Source organism: Tachyglossus aculeatus, chromosome 8 (assembly GCF_015852505.1).
Source record: "Tachyglossus aculeatus isolate mTacAcu1 chromosome 8, mTacAcu1.pri, whole genome shotgun sequence".
Lineage (NCBI taxonomy): Eukaryota > Metazoa > Chordata > Mammalia > Monotremata > Tachyglossidae > Tachyglossus > Tachyglossus aculeatus.
The window spans coordinates 31,816,493-31,834,483 of NC_052073.1; the positions used below are offsets into that span (position 1 = coordinate 31,816,493).

The 17,991-nt window shown below is 46.4% G+C and overlaps 1 protein-coding gene across 2 annotated transcripts in view; it reads right to left on the reverse strand.

Annotated features, from left to right (window-relative positions):
- Window positions 1-17,991, reverse strand: part of TMOD3 (tropomodulin 3) — a 132,162-nt gene that overhangs the window by 50,918 nt on the left and 63,253 nt on the right. For both annotated transcript variants that reach the window (XM_038750500.1, XM_038750499.1), the window contains exons 2-3: window positions 1,830-2,005; window positions 1,266-1,422 (exon numbers count right to left, since the gene is read on the reverse strand). In XM_038750500.1, coding sequence (XP_038606428.1) covers window positions 1,266-1,422; window positions 1,830-1,955 — 283 coding nt within the window. In that variant the 5' untranslated portion in view covers window positions 1,956-2,005. The remainder of the gene's footprint in view (window positions 1-1,265; window positions 1,423-1,829; window positions 2,006-17,991) is intronic.

Here is a 17,991-nt window from a genome sequence, read left to right on the forward strand (position 1 = left end):
CGCCAGGTGGTGAAACGGACAGCAGGAAAGGTGAGTTAAGGGAAGTCTTGAGTAGAGGGAAAAGCTCAGGCTTTCCCTGCCCAACTTGGGCAGCCCCACAATCCGGTCCCCAGGACAAGGCTGGGCAGGGAAAGCTATCCTACGTAGCTGACGGCACATTATGCTCAAAAGTGGACTCCAAAGCAAGCACCTTTCCTTAGTTTTGACTGGGCTTAGCCTCATACTAGTAGATGACTAGTCCATTCATTTTTAGTCCCTATGTTAGGTCAGGAGAAACAAGTAGTTAAAAAGCTGACTGTCTTGTTGACAAAACGGTAAACAGTCGAACAGTTGATTCCGACTACCATTCCCAGGATTACATAACTGAACAGAAACACGGAATCTAACCAAATACCACCCCATTTCTGTCAAGTTGTTAGGATCTCTGAATAACAAGTACAAATTCAACCTGGTGACATATGAATTTTGGAATGGGGGGGGGTGTTGGTTGTTTTTTTAATGGTACTTGTTAAGTGCTTACCATGTACTGTACTAAAAGCTGGGATACATACAAGCTAATCAGGTTGGACACAATCCACGTCCCACATGGGGCTAACAATCTTAATCCCCATTTAACAGATGAGGTAAATAAGGCACAGAGAAGTGAAGTGACTTGTCCAAGGTCACACAGCAGACAAGTGGCGGATCTGGGATTAGAACCCAGGCCTTCTGACTCCCAAGCCCATGAGGTTGAGGTTGAATAGCTGAGGTTGAAAATATTTCCCCAAAGTCCCATTTCTATAAGGTCAGGAGGAAAATAATTTTGTTACTAAGACCATAGGTGTTGAGTAACATAATTCCAACAATATAAATATGTTCATAAATTTCACAATTAAAACGCGTCATTCAGATTATGCCATAAAACCACAATTTAGGAATGATCACTTCTAGACTCAAAGGCTTAAATCAAAGTTTGTAAATACACAAAGTTAATTCCATTTCTTTTCTTTCCAATACCTTTTTGCCAATAAGAATATTTAGGCAAATTAGTTCTCATAGAAATAAATCGTAAGCATGCCACCTCTGAGAATGAATTTGATGGTGGACTTTTAATGTCAATCTCTAGATACCACATTATTTTGAACTCCACACTATATTGGGTTTCAGATCGTGAATTCAGTGTTACATGATGTTTTATTCTGGTAACTCAAAAATTCTACCGTGTGCCTCCAAAGTATTACCTTTGAAGCATTAGTGCCTTGAGGCTGAGTGAAAGACAGGTTTACCTTTTTTCTCTCCAGTGAAGGGTACAAAGTCTTCCCTGTCTTTGTGCTCCAATGCTTCTTTTTCCAAATATGAAAGAAGGTGATCCCGGTCGAAGGGCCCCGTGGCGTTCTTAGCCGTTTGATTTTTCTGCCTGAAGCCTGCGGGCAGAAGCGCATTCTACAAAAGAATAAATAAATAAAATAAAAAATGGGTCATCTGTTAATTCCACACCATCCATTTAGAAAACACCGGTTATTGTAAAGAGCACTGACTATAGCCATTTCACAACAAATGTAGAGAATCAGCTATCTGGGTGAAGCGAAGTCTCTTAGAAGGGTTGAGGTTTCAGGAAACCTTTGAAGAGAGTAATGGGAAGGATGGACTGCCAGGAATGGATAGTGGCATGAACAAGGACACGTCAGGAATCAGAAACAGGGATAAAAGCTCCCGAAGCGGGAAAGAAGGGAAAGATAAAGAAAGACGGGATAATCTGGTGCCCCTTAGAGGGGCTCTGGAGCTGAGGGTAGGGAATTTTGTTGTCAGCAGATATGAACTTAGGAGATATGCTACAAAGTAATACTTACATCTGGGTCAAGGTCATCCAGAACAGTTCCCAGTTGTTTCAGCTCATTTTCTGAAAGATTACCAAGGAGTTCATCTTCATCGAGTTCCTTGTATTTTTCCAAATCCTTCCGGAAAGGGAGTGCCATGGCTTGGGTCTGTCACTTTTTAACTGCCCAAAATGATCTCTCAAGAAGAGCTGTGAAGAAAATAGTGGACTTTCACTTCCCTGTCACTACTCAATACACCATTCCTTCAGAACCTCGAAAATGACCGTGTATGTTTTCATTCACCACATAAATACCTACTTATTCCCCAGGGAGACGTAGCACAGAGTGGCGACTCTCCATCAGAGTCTGATTAACTTACTTGGAGTTCAAAACCATGCAGACTGGAAAATTAACTGTCACTGAATTCTGGCAGGGGCAGCAGGCAATTTTATTTTGTTAGTATGTTTGGTTTTGTTCTCTGTCTCCCCCTTTTAGACTGTGAGCCCACTGTTGGGGAGGGACTGTCGCTATGTGTTGCCAACTTGTACTTACCAAGCGCTTAGTACAGTGCTCTGCACACAGTAAGCACTCAATAAATACGATTGATGATGATGATGATGAGAGAAGTTTTAATAATAATAATAATAGTAATAATAATTATGGTATTTGTTAGGCACTTACTATGTGCCAAGCACTCTCAATGCCGGGGTAGATATAATCACCCTGCCCCACATGAGGTTCACGGTCTTCATCCCCATTTTCCAGATGATGTAACTGAGGCACAGAGAAGGTAAGTGGCTTGCTCAAGGTCACACAGCAGACAAGTGACGGAGCCGGGATTAAAACCCACGTCCTCTGACTCCCAGCCACTAAACCACGCTGCTTCTCAACTGAGGCAAGTTTTCTGAGGCACGCTGTTGGTGGCTACGGACAGCAAAGGTTGTGATGAAGATCACGGTTTGTGGGTAACCTTCCCCCCTGGTGCTGTACTTGGATCTGTACTCTTTACTTAAATAACACCCCATCCTCAGCCCCACAACCCTTCCGTGCGTATCGGTCATTTATTTATTTATATTAACATCCGTCTCCCCTTCAAGACCGTAAGCTCCTTGTGGGTAGGATCTTATCTGCCAGCTCTGTTGTACTGTATCCTCCCAAGCGCTTGGTTAGTGATCTGTACACAGCAAATACCACTGACTGTCTGCTAAGGCCCACAGAGAGTTCCAACGTTAGCTACGGGGAATGCTTGGAGGCTTGCAGTGGCGTGTGTGGGCTAAAAACAGCTTTCCTCCTGCATTAGCCATCGGTTGACCTCACAAAACGCATTCAGAAATTGAAGTCAGTCGATCGTATTTACTGAGCGCTTACTGGGCACAGCGCACTGTACTAAACCCTTTGGAGAGTACACTATAACAGACACATTCCCTGCCCATGCCGAGCTTACAGTCTAGGGGGAAAGACGGACATGAATGGAAATAAATAAAATTACAGATAAGCATATTTGTTCTATTGCTGAATATACTGGGAGGATTCCCTTGCAATTCCAACATGTACTTGCAGTTTTCAACTTCTGTGTAAATACTAAGTACGGGGAAAAAAAATTAATTTGGCTTTTTGTTTTCATTATCAACTTTCCACCCCCTCACATTTTATCAAAATGCTCACCCCGTCCCTGGGAGAGAGGGGGGATGAATAAAGAAGTCAGGGCAACACAGAAGGGAGTGGAAGAAAACGAAAATTGGGTTCAGTCAGGGAAGGTCTCTTGGAGGAGATGTGCTTTCAAATCAAGCGCTTTAGTACAGTGCTCTGCACACAGTAAGCACTCAATAAATACGATTGAATGAATGAAATAAGATTTCTGTTTGAGACGAAGGCGGTCGGGCAACCACTGCATGGACTGAACGTTTCTGTGGAAAAATGATCGGGACGACAGAGTGAATTATGGACTGGAGTGGAGAGAGACAAGAGGCAGGGAGGTCGGCGACGAGGCCGATACGGCAATCAAGGCAGGATAAGGTAAGCGCTCGGTGGTAGGAGTTTGGATGGAGAGTGAAGGGTGGATTTGAATCATGTTGTGAAGGTTAAATCGACAGGATTTAGTGACAGATTGAACATGAGGATTGATCGTGAGAGAAGAGTCAAGGGTAACACCAAAGTTACAGGCTTATGAGACAGGAAGGATGGTGGTGCCGTCTACAGTGATGGCAAAGTCAGGGGAAGGATAAGGTATCGGTGGGAAGGTAAGGAGTTGTTTTTTAGACATGTTAAGTTTGAGGTGTCGACGGGACAGCCAAGTAGAGAGGCCTTCATGGCAGGAGAAAATGGGAGACTGCAGAGAAGGGGAGATAACAGGGATTTGGGAATCATCCACATAGAGGTGATAGCTGAAACCACGCAAATGAATGAATTCTCCAAAGGAGTGGGTTAAGATGGAGAAAAGAGTAGAACAGTGCTTTGCACATAGTAAGCTCTTAATAAATACCATTAAAAAAAAGGGGGGGGGGGGGACCTAGAACTGAACCTTGAGGGGGACACAAAGTTAGGCAGTGGAAGGTAGAGGAGGAGTCTGTGAAAGAGACTGAGAATGAGCGGTCAGAGAGACAGGAGGAGGACCAGGAGAGGACAGGGTCAGTAAAGTCGAGGCTGGATAATGTTTCCAAGATAAGGGAACGGTCGACTTTCGAAGGCAGCTGAGAAGTCGACGAGGATTAGGATGGAGAGAGCCGGGGGTGGAGGAATCCAGGAATCAGGCTGATCTGTCCTACTGCAATTTCATGTTCCCCTTCTCCCCATTTTTTTGAGGAGCAGGGTGATATGTCCTGAATGTTTTTTGTACAAGAATGATCCGGACAGCAGAATGAAGTATGGCCTGGAGTGGGGAAGACACAGGAGGCTGAGAGATCAGCAAGCAAGCTGATGCAGTTATCCAGGCGGGATAAGATGAGTGACTGTATTAACGTGGTAGCAGTTTGGATGGAGAGAAAAGGGCGGATTTTAGCGACGCTGTGAAGGTGGGATCGACAGGATTTCTTCCTCATAGGCCCCATATCCTACAATACCCACTGATTCTTCCAAACACTCAACTCTGAATTGAAAATCACCACCCAGCAACAGCACAGAGGCCAGAAGCGGTCACCAGTGGCAGCAGTTAATATCAGAAAACGAAGGTAAGACCTGTAGCATCAAGGGGTGGGAGCCGGCCCGTTTTCTGGTCCCTTTCTCCGTCAAGAGATCCAAGGAGGAATAGGAGGGAGGAGCGATCAACAGGGAATAAGCTGGAGCCCTGCAGGCCCCAGTCCCATTACTGATTGGAAGAAGGGCATGTGGAGTACAGTGCTCTGCACAGGGTAAGCACTCAATAAATAGCATTCGTTGTTGAGTAAAGTTCCCTGAGAAGAGTGGAGAGAATGGGCAGGGGAAGAGGGAGAAACAAGAGGAGTAAGATGGTTTCAGTCCCAATCTTCAGTGCAACTACAGCCACTGAGAAGCACTACGGGAGTTGTGGCACGGCCAAAGTGACGGAGAAGATACCGGAAGCAGCGTGGCTCCGTGGAAAGAGCCCGGGCTTTGGAGTCAGAGGTCAGGGGTTCAAATCCCGGCTCCGCCGACTGTCAGCCGTGTGACTTTGGGCAAGTCACTTCACTTCTCTGGGCCTCCGTTACCTCATCTGGAAAATGGGGATTAAGACTGTGAGCCCTCCGTGACACAACCTTGCAAACCTCCCCAGCGCTTAGAACAGTGCTTTGCACATAGTAAGCACTTAATAAATGCCATCATCATCCCTGACGACTGACTGGAGAGAGACACAGCTAGAGGTGGGAATTTGGGAGGAGGAAGAAAACTAGCGGCTAGTTGGATAGAAACAGGGTGTTTTCTTCCTCCCTCATTTGCTTTTTCCTTTTTTCTCCTGAAGTCCCCTCCTGGAACTCAACTGTCCTGTCACCTCCATCTCTGAAGTTTCCCTAAAGAGGCTTTCCAGAGGACCTACAAGGGAAATGTGATGTTTGTGCAAGTTCTCCCTCTTGATAATAACGAAGGTACTTGCTAGGGGCTTACTATGTGCCAAGCACTGTTCTAAGCACTGCAGCAGTTACAAGTTAATCAGGTTGGAAACAGTCCCTCTCCTACATGGGGCTCACACTCTTATCCCCATTTTATAGATGAGGTAACTGAGGCACAGGGAAGAGAAGTGACTGGCCCAAGGTCACATAGCAGACATGCGACGGAGCTGGCGTTAGAAGCCAGCTATCCACTGAGCCACGCTGTGGGACAGGGACTGTTTCTAATCTGATTATTTTATATCTACCCCGCGCTTACAAAGCACGGAGCTTGGCATATAGAGAAGCAGCGTGGCTCAGTGGAAAGATCACGGGCTTGGGAGTCGGAGGTGATGGGTTCTAATCCCGACTCTGCCATCTGTCAGCCGTGTGACTTCGGGCAAGCCACTTAACTTCTGTGTGCCTCAGTTCCCTCATCCGGAAAATGGGGATTAAGACTGTGAGCCCCACGTGGGACAACCTGATGACCTTGTATCCCCCCCGCAGCACTTAGAACAGGGCTTGGCACATAGTAAGCGCTTAACAGCCACCATCATTACTTCGTATTATTATTATATAGTAAGCCCCTACTAAAAACTATTATTATTGTTCACTAATTTCCCGATAATAAAGCGTTCCGCCCTTAAAACCACTTTAAGCCATTTTCCCCTGCAGGGTAAATAAGGTCTGAACTCCAAGTTTCATTCTGGCACCTAACCTTACCGCTCCTAAAGTTTCGAGTACACTAACGTACACTAAACTCCTCACTCTGGTGCCAAGGGAGGGGAGAATTGGCATGAATAATAAAAAACGGCAGCTCCTCCGACCAACTCCTCGGCATGCCAGCCCAGTTTCAGGACTGCCTCAGTTGCCCTCCAGGCTCCCTGGGAGCCCACCGGCTAGGAGCCCCCCAGTCTGCAACCCAGAGGACGTCCAGGGACGTCACCATCCCCTTCCACCACCACTTACTGAGCTCCTAGAACATGGAAAGCGGTTAAGAGCAATGGCCCAGAATCCAGCTGACCCGAGGCAGCAGCCAGCTCTCCAAAATCCGGTAAACTGGGTTGTTGGGAGAAGGAAAGGTTGTTGGAAAGGAGAAGGTTGTTGGCCCAGAGGCAGGGACTGAAGTCCCTCCCAGAACGGCTCTGGTCAGGAAAAAAAAGGGCTTCCGAGTTTGGCTGGGCTGGGAGGGTGCCAGTCTGGGTGGGGGAGGGTGGCGGGAAGGGGGAAAACTTCCTTGAAGCCTGAGTTCCCAATTTTGGATTTTGAGTAGGGAGACAAAAAGGGGCAGAGGCTTTAAAGGGCATCAGGATTGGGACAGGACGTGTTTCAGAGAGCGAACTGGTCAGAAAGCCACCATTTTTGTATCTTTTCATCCTTCGCTGGAAAGTCTTTACAGAAATCTGGGAGCCCGCTTCAGAAAACCAGGCGCAAATGCCCCCGCTGCCCGGGGAGTGGGCAGGGAGCGCATGGGTAATTCCCAACAGGGGTAACTGAGAATGCATTTATAAACTGACTAAAAAAGGGACATAAACCAACCTTCACATATCCTAGGCGAGGGGGAAGGTCAGAAGAAAAACCTGACTTTCCAGCCCTATTTAATTTCAAGTTGTTAAATAGTTCATGAAGTCCAGCGTCTTAAAGGAAAACATTTTTGCGGCTAATGAAACAGCGGTCAAACGGCTTCCTGCTTGTAAGAGCTGGGTTGATCCTGATTATTCATTATTCTGCTTATATTTCAATGACACTTCAAAAGGCTTCTTTTGGAAGTTTTCAGTGATGGGACCGAATGATCGTTCGGTGGGAGAGTTGCACTTGGTTGTTGACTATTTCTGAACAGTAGCCCTTCAGGGAAAAATCTCCAAATTGCTGATTTCACCCCTGAACCACTTTGTGTGTACACACACAAAGAAAAGTTGGCAAAACCTGAGGAAACGTTTGGGGAGGGAAAAACGTTTTTAACATAGCAAAGAAGTGTGCGGTTGTGGCTGGGGGCCTCTGTATTTGGATACAAAAGAGTGGGGCTCCTGTATGTGTGGTTTCTCATGCTGCCAGATTTTCTCATCTGGGACTGTAAGCGCCTTGGGAACGTGCGTACCAACACTACTATGCTGCACTCTCCCAGCGATTAGTACAGTGCTACTAATCACACAGTAAGCACTCAATAAGTATGACTGACAGCTATCTATTGCCTAGGAAACGGATGATGTATCCCTTTAAACCCATGGAAACCACACCTGACAGATGCCAAATTCTCTAAAAAATGAGCTTTCATAAGGTATTAAAGCCCTCTCCGTGGGTATTAGAGAGAGAGAGACTGGTGTATTGAGTCAGAATTACTCAAGTGCCAGAGAATGTACTTTCAGAGGGGGAAAAAAAAAGCTTCTGAGAACACTCTCATTTACTTTTTTTTTAAAACGCTGCTTCCTGCTAGAGTCACACCCACAGGATGTGGGAGCTAGGTTCTAGAAGATAGTTAGTTTTGCCAAAGTTTTAACAAAAGCTAGCAGCTTGGCCTCTCTCTAGCCATTACATCCCAGCTTCATCCCTCTCTCCGGACTCGCTCTTGTATCTGAGAGTCTCCATTTTCCAAGCCAGTTTCTCTTTTCTGCTCTATCATCTTCACAATCTCTTCAGGCACCATGGATCTGATGGGCACAAAAAAAAATCCAGCAAATAGTCAACTACTAATTTCAGGTGGTTTCCACCACCCCTCCTCACCTGTTTCCTGGCTCTGTACATCGACCTCCTCTTACATAAGGATAAGGCCTCAGTTGCTGCTAAAGAACTGATGCAGGTAATCAGCCCAAACATTACACTCTACATCCCTCAAAGATAGGGCCCGCAGTTTCTTAGTCACTGCCTCGGCGTTTCAGTACAGTGCTCTGCATTCAGTGGTAACTGACTGGCTGTAAAATAAGATTAATCCATCTCAAAAAAGTCCAGGGGGAAGGAAAGGTCCAGAAATGGGGCTTAGAAGATTTGACAGGGAGGTGAGAAGTACCTAGATCACGTGAACTGGGCTGACTGAATTTTGGTGAGAAAACAAATTCCCTAAAGGCAGGGATTGCTTCTACGAACTCTGTTTTACGCACCCAAGAACTTAGTACAGTGCTCTGCACACAGTAAGTGCTCAAATCCCACCGACTGATGTACATTATAACTACAAAATAGGGTCAAGGCAGACGGAATTATATGGGATGTGGCGAGGGAGCTGACAGCCTTTCTTCACTGAGTTGTGAGAGTTAACATCCGATGACCTAATCTAATCTGGCAACCCTCTGGTGTACGTGTTCTAACATCCAGAAACCAGGGCAACAAGGGTGGGTAGGTGAAATGTGAAAAGTCAATAAATCAGAAATGCAAAAGAGCATCTTAACTTTAAAATCTGCAGAGTAGAGACTGCACAGTCTAAGATAACATGCACTGGCTGACTGAGAGAGAGATACATTTTTATCACGGCTGCTCTTATCAGTGAAAATGTACAAGGCCTCTCTTGCACTTTACGGAAACGGTCCTTTATTTATTCGTCAATGTTCTTTCCTGGCCTTGATTTTTCTTAGGAACAAGGGAGGAAAGGGAAGTTGTAAAGTTCGTTGTGGTCAGGGAATGTGTCTGCCGACTCTGTTTTGTATTGTCTCAAATGCTTAGTACAGAAGCAGCGTGGCTCAGTGGAAAGAGCCCGGGCTTTGGAGTCAGAGGTCATGGGTTCAAATCCCGGCTCCACCGTCAGCTGTCTGACTTTGGGCAAGTCACAACTTCTCTGGGTCTCAGTTCCCTCATCTGTAAAATGGGGATTAAAACTGTGAGCCCCCTGTGGGACAACCTGATCACCTTGTAACCTCCCCAGTGCTTAGAACAGTGCTTTGCACATAGTAAGTGCTTAACAAATATCATCATTATTATTATTATTATAGTAAGTGCTCAATAAATACCACTGAATGTTTGATTGATTAAAGTTTTTCTAAAGCTTGTGGAACACACAAAGACTTTAAAATAAGTGATATTATACAAATAAACAACTTTGAGGCTTGTAGATTCACAAAACTCTTGCCACAGCTTTTAAGAGTTTTCCACCAATCACACTCCAGACAAATTTAAATGGGAGAAGGGTGGTTTATATGGAGACTTTTTCAATCTTCCACCATCAATCAAAACTCCGAAACCATTCCAAATCCCTCCAGGGGTCTAATCGGAGACTTTTTCCATAATGAAGTACTACAATGGTTCTTACTCCACCTCTCGCAAGAATTCTCCTCATCAGCCAAGAAATAAGCACTGTTCTTGGAGCGCAGGGCCTAAAATAACTGAACTAGGTCTAAGAGAAATCACGCTGTGGGGAAGCAAACATGTACTTAAAAATTTAAAGGACAGGCATAAAACATTAACATTAAAACAAGGCCACCCGGACTGTTGTGAGAGCGTGTGAACAATGGGCAAAGCTCACTTAGTGGGGTGAGGCTGCCATGAGGCTGGGGCAAATCTGCAATCACGGAATGGAAAAGGAGGTGGAAAAAACGTCCATCGAGGGAATTTAATTACACAATGGCTCACTGCAGATTTCGGTTCCAGACGAAAGTGAGTTTTGAATGTTAAGAAGTGAGTTCTCAAGTCCCAAGCTTGACCTGTGTCTCTGATGGTGAGTTTTTTTTTTTTATCTACGGCAGCAAGAGAGAATAAAAAGATTTACATGTGTCTGGCGACCCTAACGCATTCTGCAAACCAAAAACAGATGTTGGGCATTGCTATCTGCAGTGATCATCATCATCAATCGTATTTATTGAGCGCTTACTGTGTGCAGAGTACTAAGCGCTTGGGAAGTACAAGTTGGCAACATAAAGAGACAGTCCCTACCCAACAGTGGGCTCACAGTCTAAAACTGCCTAAAACTAAAAAAAGTGATGGGGTGGTTTCGGCTGTGCCTCTTGCTATCAATTCTTTCCGGCGGGACGGCCACACCCAAATCTGCCTCATCTGCAGTGGGCGATACCCAAAAGTCTTCTGCTGAGCCACAGCCCTGTGGGGGTGGAGATCCTTCCCCATTTTGTCTGCACTTTGGCCCCGAATCTCTGCCTGTTTAAATTATTATTTGCATTTGAGAGAAAAGCTATGAGAATTTGAGCTCAAAACTTTGCCTGTCTCTTTCCCCACAGCACTTATGAACATAGCCTCTCCTATCTGTAATTTATCTAGACTGTGAGCCCTTGTTGTGTAGGGATTGTCTCTAACTGTTGCCGAATTCTACTTTACAGTGCTCTGCACACAGTAAACACTCAATAAATACGATTAAATGAATTTCAATGTCTTTCTCCCCTATTAGATCGAAAGGTCCTTAAGGGCAGGAGTCATGTCTATCAAATCTTTGGACCTCATCACACCAAAACTCCTTACCATCAGTTTTATAGTACTCCATCATCTTTCCTCCCACACTTTACCTCACCGATCTACTATAACGCAGCCGGCACATTTCGCTCTCCTAACGCCAACCTACTCACCGCAAACCGAGCTCATCGCCAACCCCTTGGCCCTCCTCCAAGTGACCTTCCCTTCCCTCATTCCCCCTGTTCGGCTCCCCTCTGCTTTACCTGGGCAGGTGGATCGGTACCTCTTGAATCACTTGATATTCACTCCACCTTCATCCCCGTATCATTTATGCACATATTATACTCTCCCATTTCTCCTATCTGTAATTTAATATCTGCCTCTCCCTCTAGACTGTAAGCCCCTTGTGGGCAGGGATCTTGTCCACCAATTCTAATGCACTGTACTCCCCCAACTGCTTAGTACACAGCACTAAGCGCCCAGTAAGTGTTGATTAAATATCACCGATTTGATACTGTACTTTCCCAAGCGCTTAGTATAACACTCTGCACATAAGCACTCACTAAATATCACTAACTGCCCGAAGTTTACCACTGAATCCACCAAATGTGAGTTGACACCAAAGCAGAGGCAAAGAAAAAAACAAACCAAAAAACCCTACCCAAGCCCTTCTCCAACTGCAACAGATCCAATGAATCAGTTAATCGATGGTACTTATTGAGTGCTTACTATATGCAAAGCACTGTACTAAACTCTTTGGAAAGAACAATATGAGATAATCCCTGCCCACAAAGCTTTTTCAATCTAGGGACTTTATCTGGTCACAAGGACTGGTGGGGAAATCTAGGACCTGCTGGGCAGGGGCCAAACAGCAGCTCTCCAGAGCACCGCCCTTCCTGCTCTAAAGGATGTGGGGGCTTCATCATCAATCGTATTTATTGAGCGCTTACTGTGTGCACAGCTTGAGTTGTGCCCCCAAGTTCAGGAGTGCAACGGCCCTCAATTCACCGTTTCCTCCTGCCTCCTCATCCCCAGAGTTGGCACCAATCCCTGCACCTCCAAATTCATTCATTCACTCATTCAATTGTATTTACTGAGCGCTTACTATGTGCAAAGCACTGTTCTAAGCACTGGGGAGGTTACAAGGTTGTCCCACGGGGGGGGGGGGGGGGGGGGGGGGGCTCAGTCTTGATCCCCACTTTACAAATGAGGGAACCGAGGCCCCGTGAAGTGCAGTGACTGGCCCCAAGTCACACAGCTGACAAGTGGCGGAGCCGCGATTTGAACCCATGACCTCTGGCTCCAAAGCCCGGGCTCTTTCCACTGAGTCACGCTGCTTCTCATAAACATCGGTAAACATCTGGGATCTATCTCGGAGCGGATTATTCATTTTGCAGAATATTCCTCCGCTCCCATGGCCGCACCCGTCCCTCACCTATCAAGCTCTAGACAGCTCCCTTGCCAAGCACTGCGCACTCAATCCTCTAACTATTCCCAGTATTCTCGGAGGAGAGAATTAAGTCCACGGCTTGCTGCCCAGGATGTACTGTACTCTCCTAAGCACTCAGTACAGTGCTCTGTATACAATAAATAGAATAGAACTGGTAGACATGATCCCTGCTAATATGTTTTGTTATGTTGTCTGTCTCCCCCTTCGAGACGGTGAGCCCGTTGTCGGGTAGGGACAGTCTCTATATGTTGCCGACTTGTACTTCCCAAGCGCTTAGTACAGTGCTCTGCACACAGTAAGTGCTCAATACGATTGAATGAATGAATTGAATGAGTGGACTGCAAGAAACTTACAGTCTAGAGGGAGAGACAGATATTAAAATACAAAAAAGGGAAACAAAGATATCGCCCCCCCGCCCTTCCCCAGGACTTGTATATATTTGTACATATTTATTACTCCATTTTATTTGTACATATGTACTACCCTATTTATTTTATTAATGATGTGTATATAGCTATAATTATATTTATTCTGACAGTTTTGACACCTGTCTACATGTTTTATTTTGCTGTCTGTCTCCCCCTTCTAGACTGTGAGCCCGCTGTTGGGTAGGGCCCGTCTCTATATGCTGCCGACTTGTACTTCCCAAGAGCTTAGTGCAGTGCTCTGCACACAGAAAGCGCTCAATAAATACAATTGAATGAATGAATGAATGAATGAATAAATGAGTGCTTACCGAATGCACCTGGGAGAATACAAGAGGGTTACTAGACACCATCCCTGCTCCAAAGAGCTTACGGTCTATCCACATCCTGGAATGACGCTGGCATCCAGCTGAAGCAACGGTACGCGGGTCAGGACGGAACATGTTGAAAGAACTGGTCTAGAATCAACCAGTGGTACTGATTTAGCGATTACTGTGTGCAGGGCACTGTACTAAGCGCTTGAGGGAGTACAACACAACAGAGTTGGGAGACACGTTCCTTACCCACCCGTCTGGAGGGGCAGACAGACATTAATATACACGAATTACGGATATGTTAGTAAGTTCTGTGGGGTTGAGGGTGGGGTGGATATCAAGTGCTTAAAGGAGACAGATCCAAGGGGCAAAGGTGAGGCAGAAGGGATAGGGAGTTAGGGAAAAGAGGGCTTAACAAGGGGAAAGCCTCTTGGAGGAGATGTGATTTTAACAAGGCCTTGAAGATGGGGAGAGAGGTGGTCTGGTGTATATGGAGGGGCGGGCAGTTCTAGAAGTTACAAGGCCTAACTGGAGCCATTGATGAGACCAGAGTAAGTCCATGACACGGGAGTTTGCAAGTTTCGGGGCACCAGCCTATATCACGACCCGCTCAACACAATCTCCAGCCGCTTCATTTCTTAAACTGGCATTCAGCCTTTTGAAGGGAATGTGGCAAAAATTCTTTGGGACTCACAACCCCACAAACATCCTTCCTTTGGCGATACAAGGCAAGATTTGTGATCACAGCAATGGATGGAGAGGAGAGGAAGAGATGGGAAAATTAGCATGACAAAATCGGGAAGGAAACAAGGAGTGGGGAAAGAGAGGAGGAGGGGAAAAAGGGAAGTCCCAGACGATCATTCACATTAGCTAATATATGCTGGTTTATTGCTACACGGAGAAGAAAGTTTATTTGGCAGGCATACTTCGCTGGGGTCAAAGGTGACTGTGTGAAATCTGCTGCAATTCTATTCCATATATTTAAAGAACTCCTTTGCTGTCACATTGCATGCACACTAAGAATAGGCTATCCCTCAGGGATTCTTTATCAGAGCTCTAATAACAAAACCAGAGAAGAAAAAACAAGAGTTTTTTCATTGTAATTTTACAGCTGGAACCACTCACTTCTCCCCCCCTCTCCTTTTCCATTTACATCCTGCTCACGGGATATGACGTGCACTGTGCACTCGATAGGTTCCCTAAGGAAACTGCCTGCAGCTGTTTTAACGACAAGCCTACATATTTACACATACAAAGTGAGTAATGTATGGAAGAGAGGCCGGCACATGTTAACGTTTTAGTAGAATGAGCCAGCCCCGGACTCTGGAGGACTAGGTTGGGGGTAAGGGAAGCATAAATCTCCACCAAATCCACTCAGCTGAATCTCTTCCTGTACGCAACAATCTTTCGACATTTTGTGGGGCTCCAAGCAGGGTGGATTCCCCCCTTAGAAATGATCCCGGTTATCAAACCCAGCACCGTGTGCCCCTCGCTAAAGCTCAGCTCCAGAAAAGCAGGTTAGGCCTACTGGAAAAAGCACAGGCCTGGGTGTCAGCAGACTTGGGTTCCAAACCCAGCCTCACCCACTTGTCTGCTGGGTGACCCTGGGTGAGTCATTTCACTTCTGTTTCCTCCTCTGTAGAATGGGGATTGAACGGGCATTTAATCCCCCTTATACAGAGGAGGAAACAGAATTTAAATGAATTCCTGGTCTCCCTCCCTCTAGCCTGAGAGCCCAGAATGGGACAGAGACTGTGCCTGGTCTGGTGGTCTCTACTCCAGAGCTTAGTGTAGTATTTAGCACACACCAAGTGCTTAACAAATACCAAAATGATTGCTATCATGAGCCACCGGCCCTCCCAAATAAAGGAGACTAAGAATCCCTTGCAAAGGTTTATCTCCACAGCACATTCTTAATCAGGTTAATACACATAGGGATCCGGGGGGGGAATGTGGTAGCGTTTGCAGAGGGAAGAGGGCAAAAATGGATGGATCTCTGCAGGTCTGCACATGTAGGAGGGTGCAGAAGTGTGATGTAAGGGTGGAGGCATCTATGAGGAAGTGGATGGCTGGATTTATCTAAGTGCAAAGGAGACGGCTAGGCCAGAAAAAGAACCTTACTCATTAGGGGTTGCAATTATTGGTTCGGTCCAATCCCAGGGCGTGTCGCTGAAGGGCTGAGTGAAGCAACCCGGCTGACACCTCCTCATTAGCCTCGACTCGCACAGAATCCTACTTTTTGCTCAAACCCAGTGTGGAAGATGGCTTGAACTCTGTTCTAACTGTACATTCCAGTCCAGGATAATTGCCTGGACCGTATTTTCCTGCTCATTGGTACTCACGAGTCAGCGCATGTGGTCTGTGAATATTACGTCCGCAAAATAAAAGCCAGGAGCAGGTGTGCGGGGCTAGAAAAACAGCGCCTGTTAACTGCTAAACTGTACTCTCCCAAGCACTAAGTACGGTGCTCTGACAACAGTAGGTGCTCAAGAAATACGACTGACCACGCCGGCAGCGTCCTCCTCGGTGGCAGGCAGTGCTAGAATTCATCTGTGACTCCCTTGCCCAAATCTGGATTTGTAAACCATATCCCTGGGGTCCGCGGGATCGAAATGCTACCGTTTAAAGTCGCTACCGACCACCCCAGTGGATCTTTTGCCAAGAAAAACACCCAGGTGCCGATCCTTCTGACGCTACTAACCCACTGACTGTCAGAGACAATGGTTCGCTATTACCGTCAGCATAATTCTGAAGGTTTTCTTTGTGAATGCTTTGGACGGGAGCCGGGTAGCACCCGATTGGGGCTGGGATCAAAAGCTGTACATTAAAAACAATGGCGTGGCTGGGAAGAAAACAGGAGAGAGGGAGGGGAAAGATCCTAGATGGCAAGCGGTAGAGGCGAGAAGGACGGCGTGGAGGGACCGGTAGCGCTTGGGGGCCAAAGTGCTTGCAGTCTGAAAGAAGCTTGGATTGTTGTGACTGGAGATGAAAACTTTGCTTAGATCCGTGTGGAATAGAGTGGGTCTGACCTGATGATGTTGGATCTACCCCAGTGCTTAATAATAATAACAATAATGGCATTTATTAAGCGCTTACTATGTGCAAAGCACTGTTCTAAGCGTGGGGAGGTTACAAGGTGATCAGGTTGTCCCACGGAGGGCTCACAGTCTTAACCCCCATTTTGCAGATGAGGTAACTGGGGCACAGAGAAGTCAAACGACTTGCCCAAAGTCACACAGCCGACAATCGGGACTTGAACCCATGACCTCTGACTCCAAAGCCCGGGCTCCTTCCACTGAGCCACGCTGCTTCTCTGCTTAGCGCATCCTAAGCAAACACCCAGAGTCACACAGCTGACAATTGGCGGAGCCGGGATTTGAACCCACGGCCTCTGACTCCAAAGCCCGGGCTCTTTCCACTGAGCCACGCTGCTTCTCTGCTTAGCGCATCCTAAGCAAACACCACTACGATTAAGATGCATCGGAGTCACGCATGTACTCGGTTTACCCCGTGGGTCCTATGAGCTTAGTCTGGATCTGTCTATCGTTGTGCATTTTGGTGCAAGACAGCCCAGGGGACCGCGCCGACACCTGAGCAGCAGTGAAATCCACAAACTGCTAACAACGAATGCCACCATACATGCATAAATGGAGAATGCATACGCATCCTCCCGCCGGTCCCTCTTCCAGGAGAGGAAGAAGGGGGGGGGAACCAGAACAGGCCTCCACATTCCCGGGAGCCGGCAGTGACCGCACAAAATTTTCGGCCCGACAAGTTCTGCAGCAGGAAATAAGTTTCATTCACTCTTCGGCTGATCTTCACAAACAGTATCTTGTTTAGAGAGAAGTGATTTCCCTTCCCAGGAATCAGCTGTAGCTTCAGACTCAGAGAAATCAGGGGAGGCAACATAGGGCACGGGTCTGGAGTCCTAAGGACCTGGGTTCTAATCCTGACACTGCCACTCGTCTGCTGTGTGACCTTGGCCAAGTCACTTCACTTCTCTGGACCTCCGTTGCCTCATCTGTAAAATGGGGATTGTGACTGTAAGCCCCATGTGGGACAGGGGCTTGTCCAACCCAATCTGCTTGCATCCACCCCAGAACTTAGTACAGTGCCTGACAGTGCTTAACATATATCTTATTATTATTATTATTAATTGGACCTCCATTGCCTCATCTGTAAAATGGGGATTGAGACTGTAAACCCCATGTGGGACAGGGGCTTTGTCCAACTCAATTTGCTTGCATCCACCCCAGAGCTTAGTGCAGTGCGTGACAGTGCTTAACAAATATCTTATTATTATTATTAACTGGACCTCCGTTGCCTCATCTGTAAAATGGGGATTGAGACTGTAAGCCCCATGTGGGACAGGGGCTTTGTCCAACCCAATTTGCTTGCATCCACCCCAGAACTTAGTACAGTGCCTGACAGTGCTTAACATATATCTTATTATTATTATTATTGATTGGACCTCTGTTGCCTCATCTGCAAAATGGGGATTGAGACTGTAAGCCCCATGTGGAACAGGGGCTTTGTCCAACCCAGTTTGCTTGCATCCACCCCAGAGCTTAGTACAGTGCCTGACAGTGCTTAACAAATATCTTATTATTATTATTAATTGGACCTCCATTGCCTCATCTGTAAAAT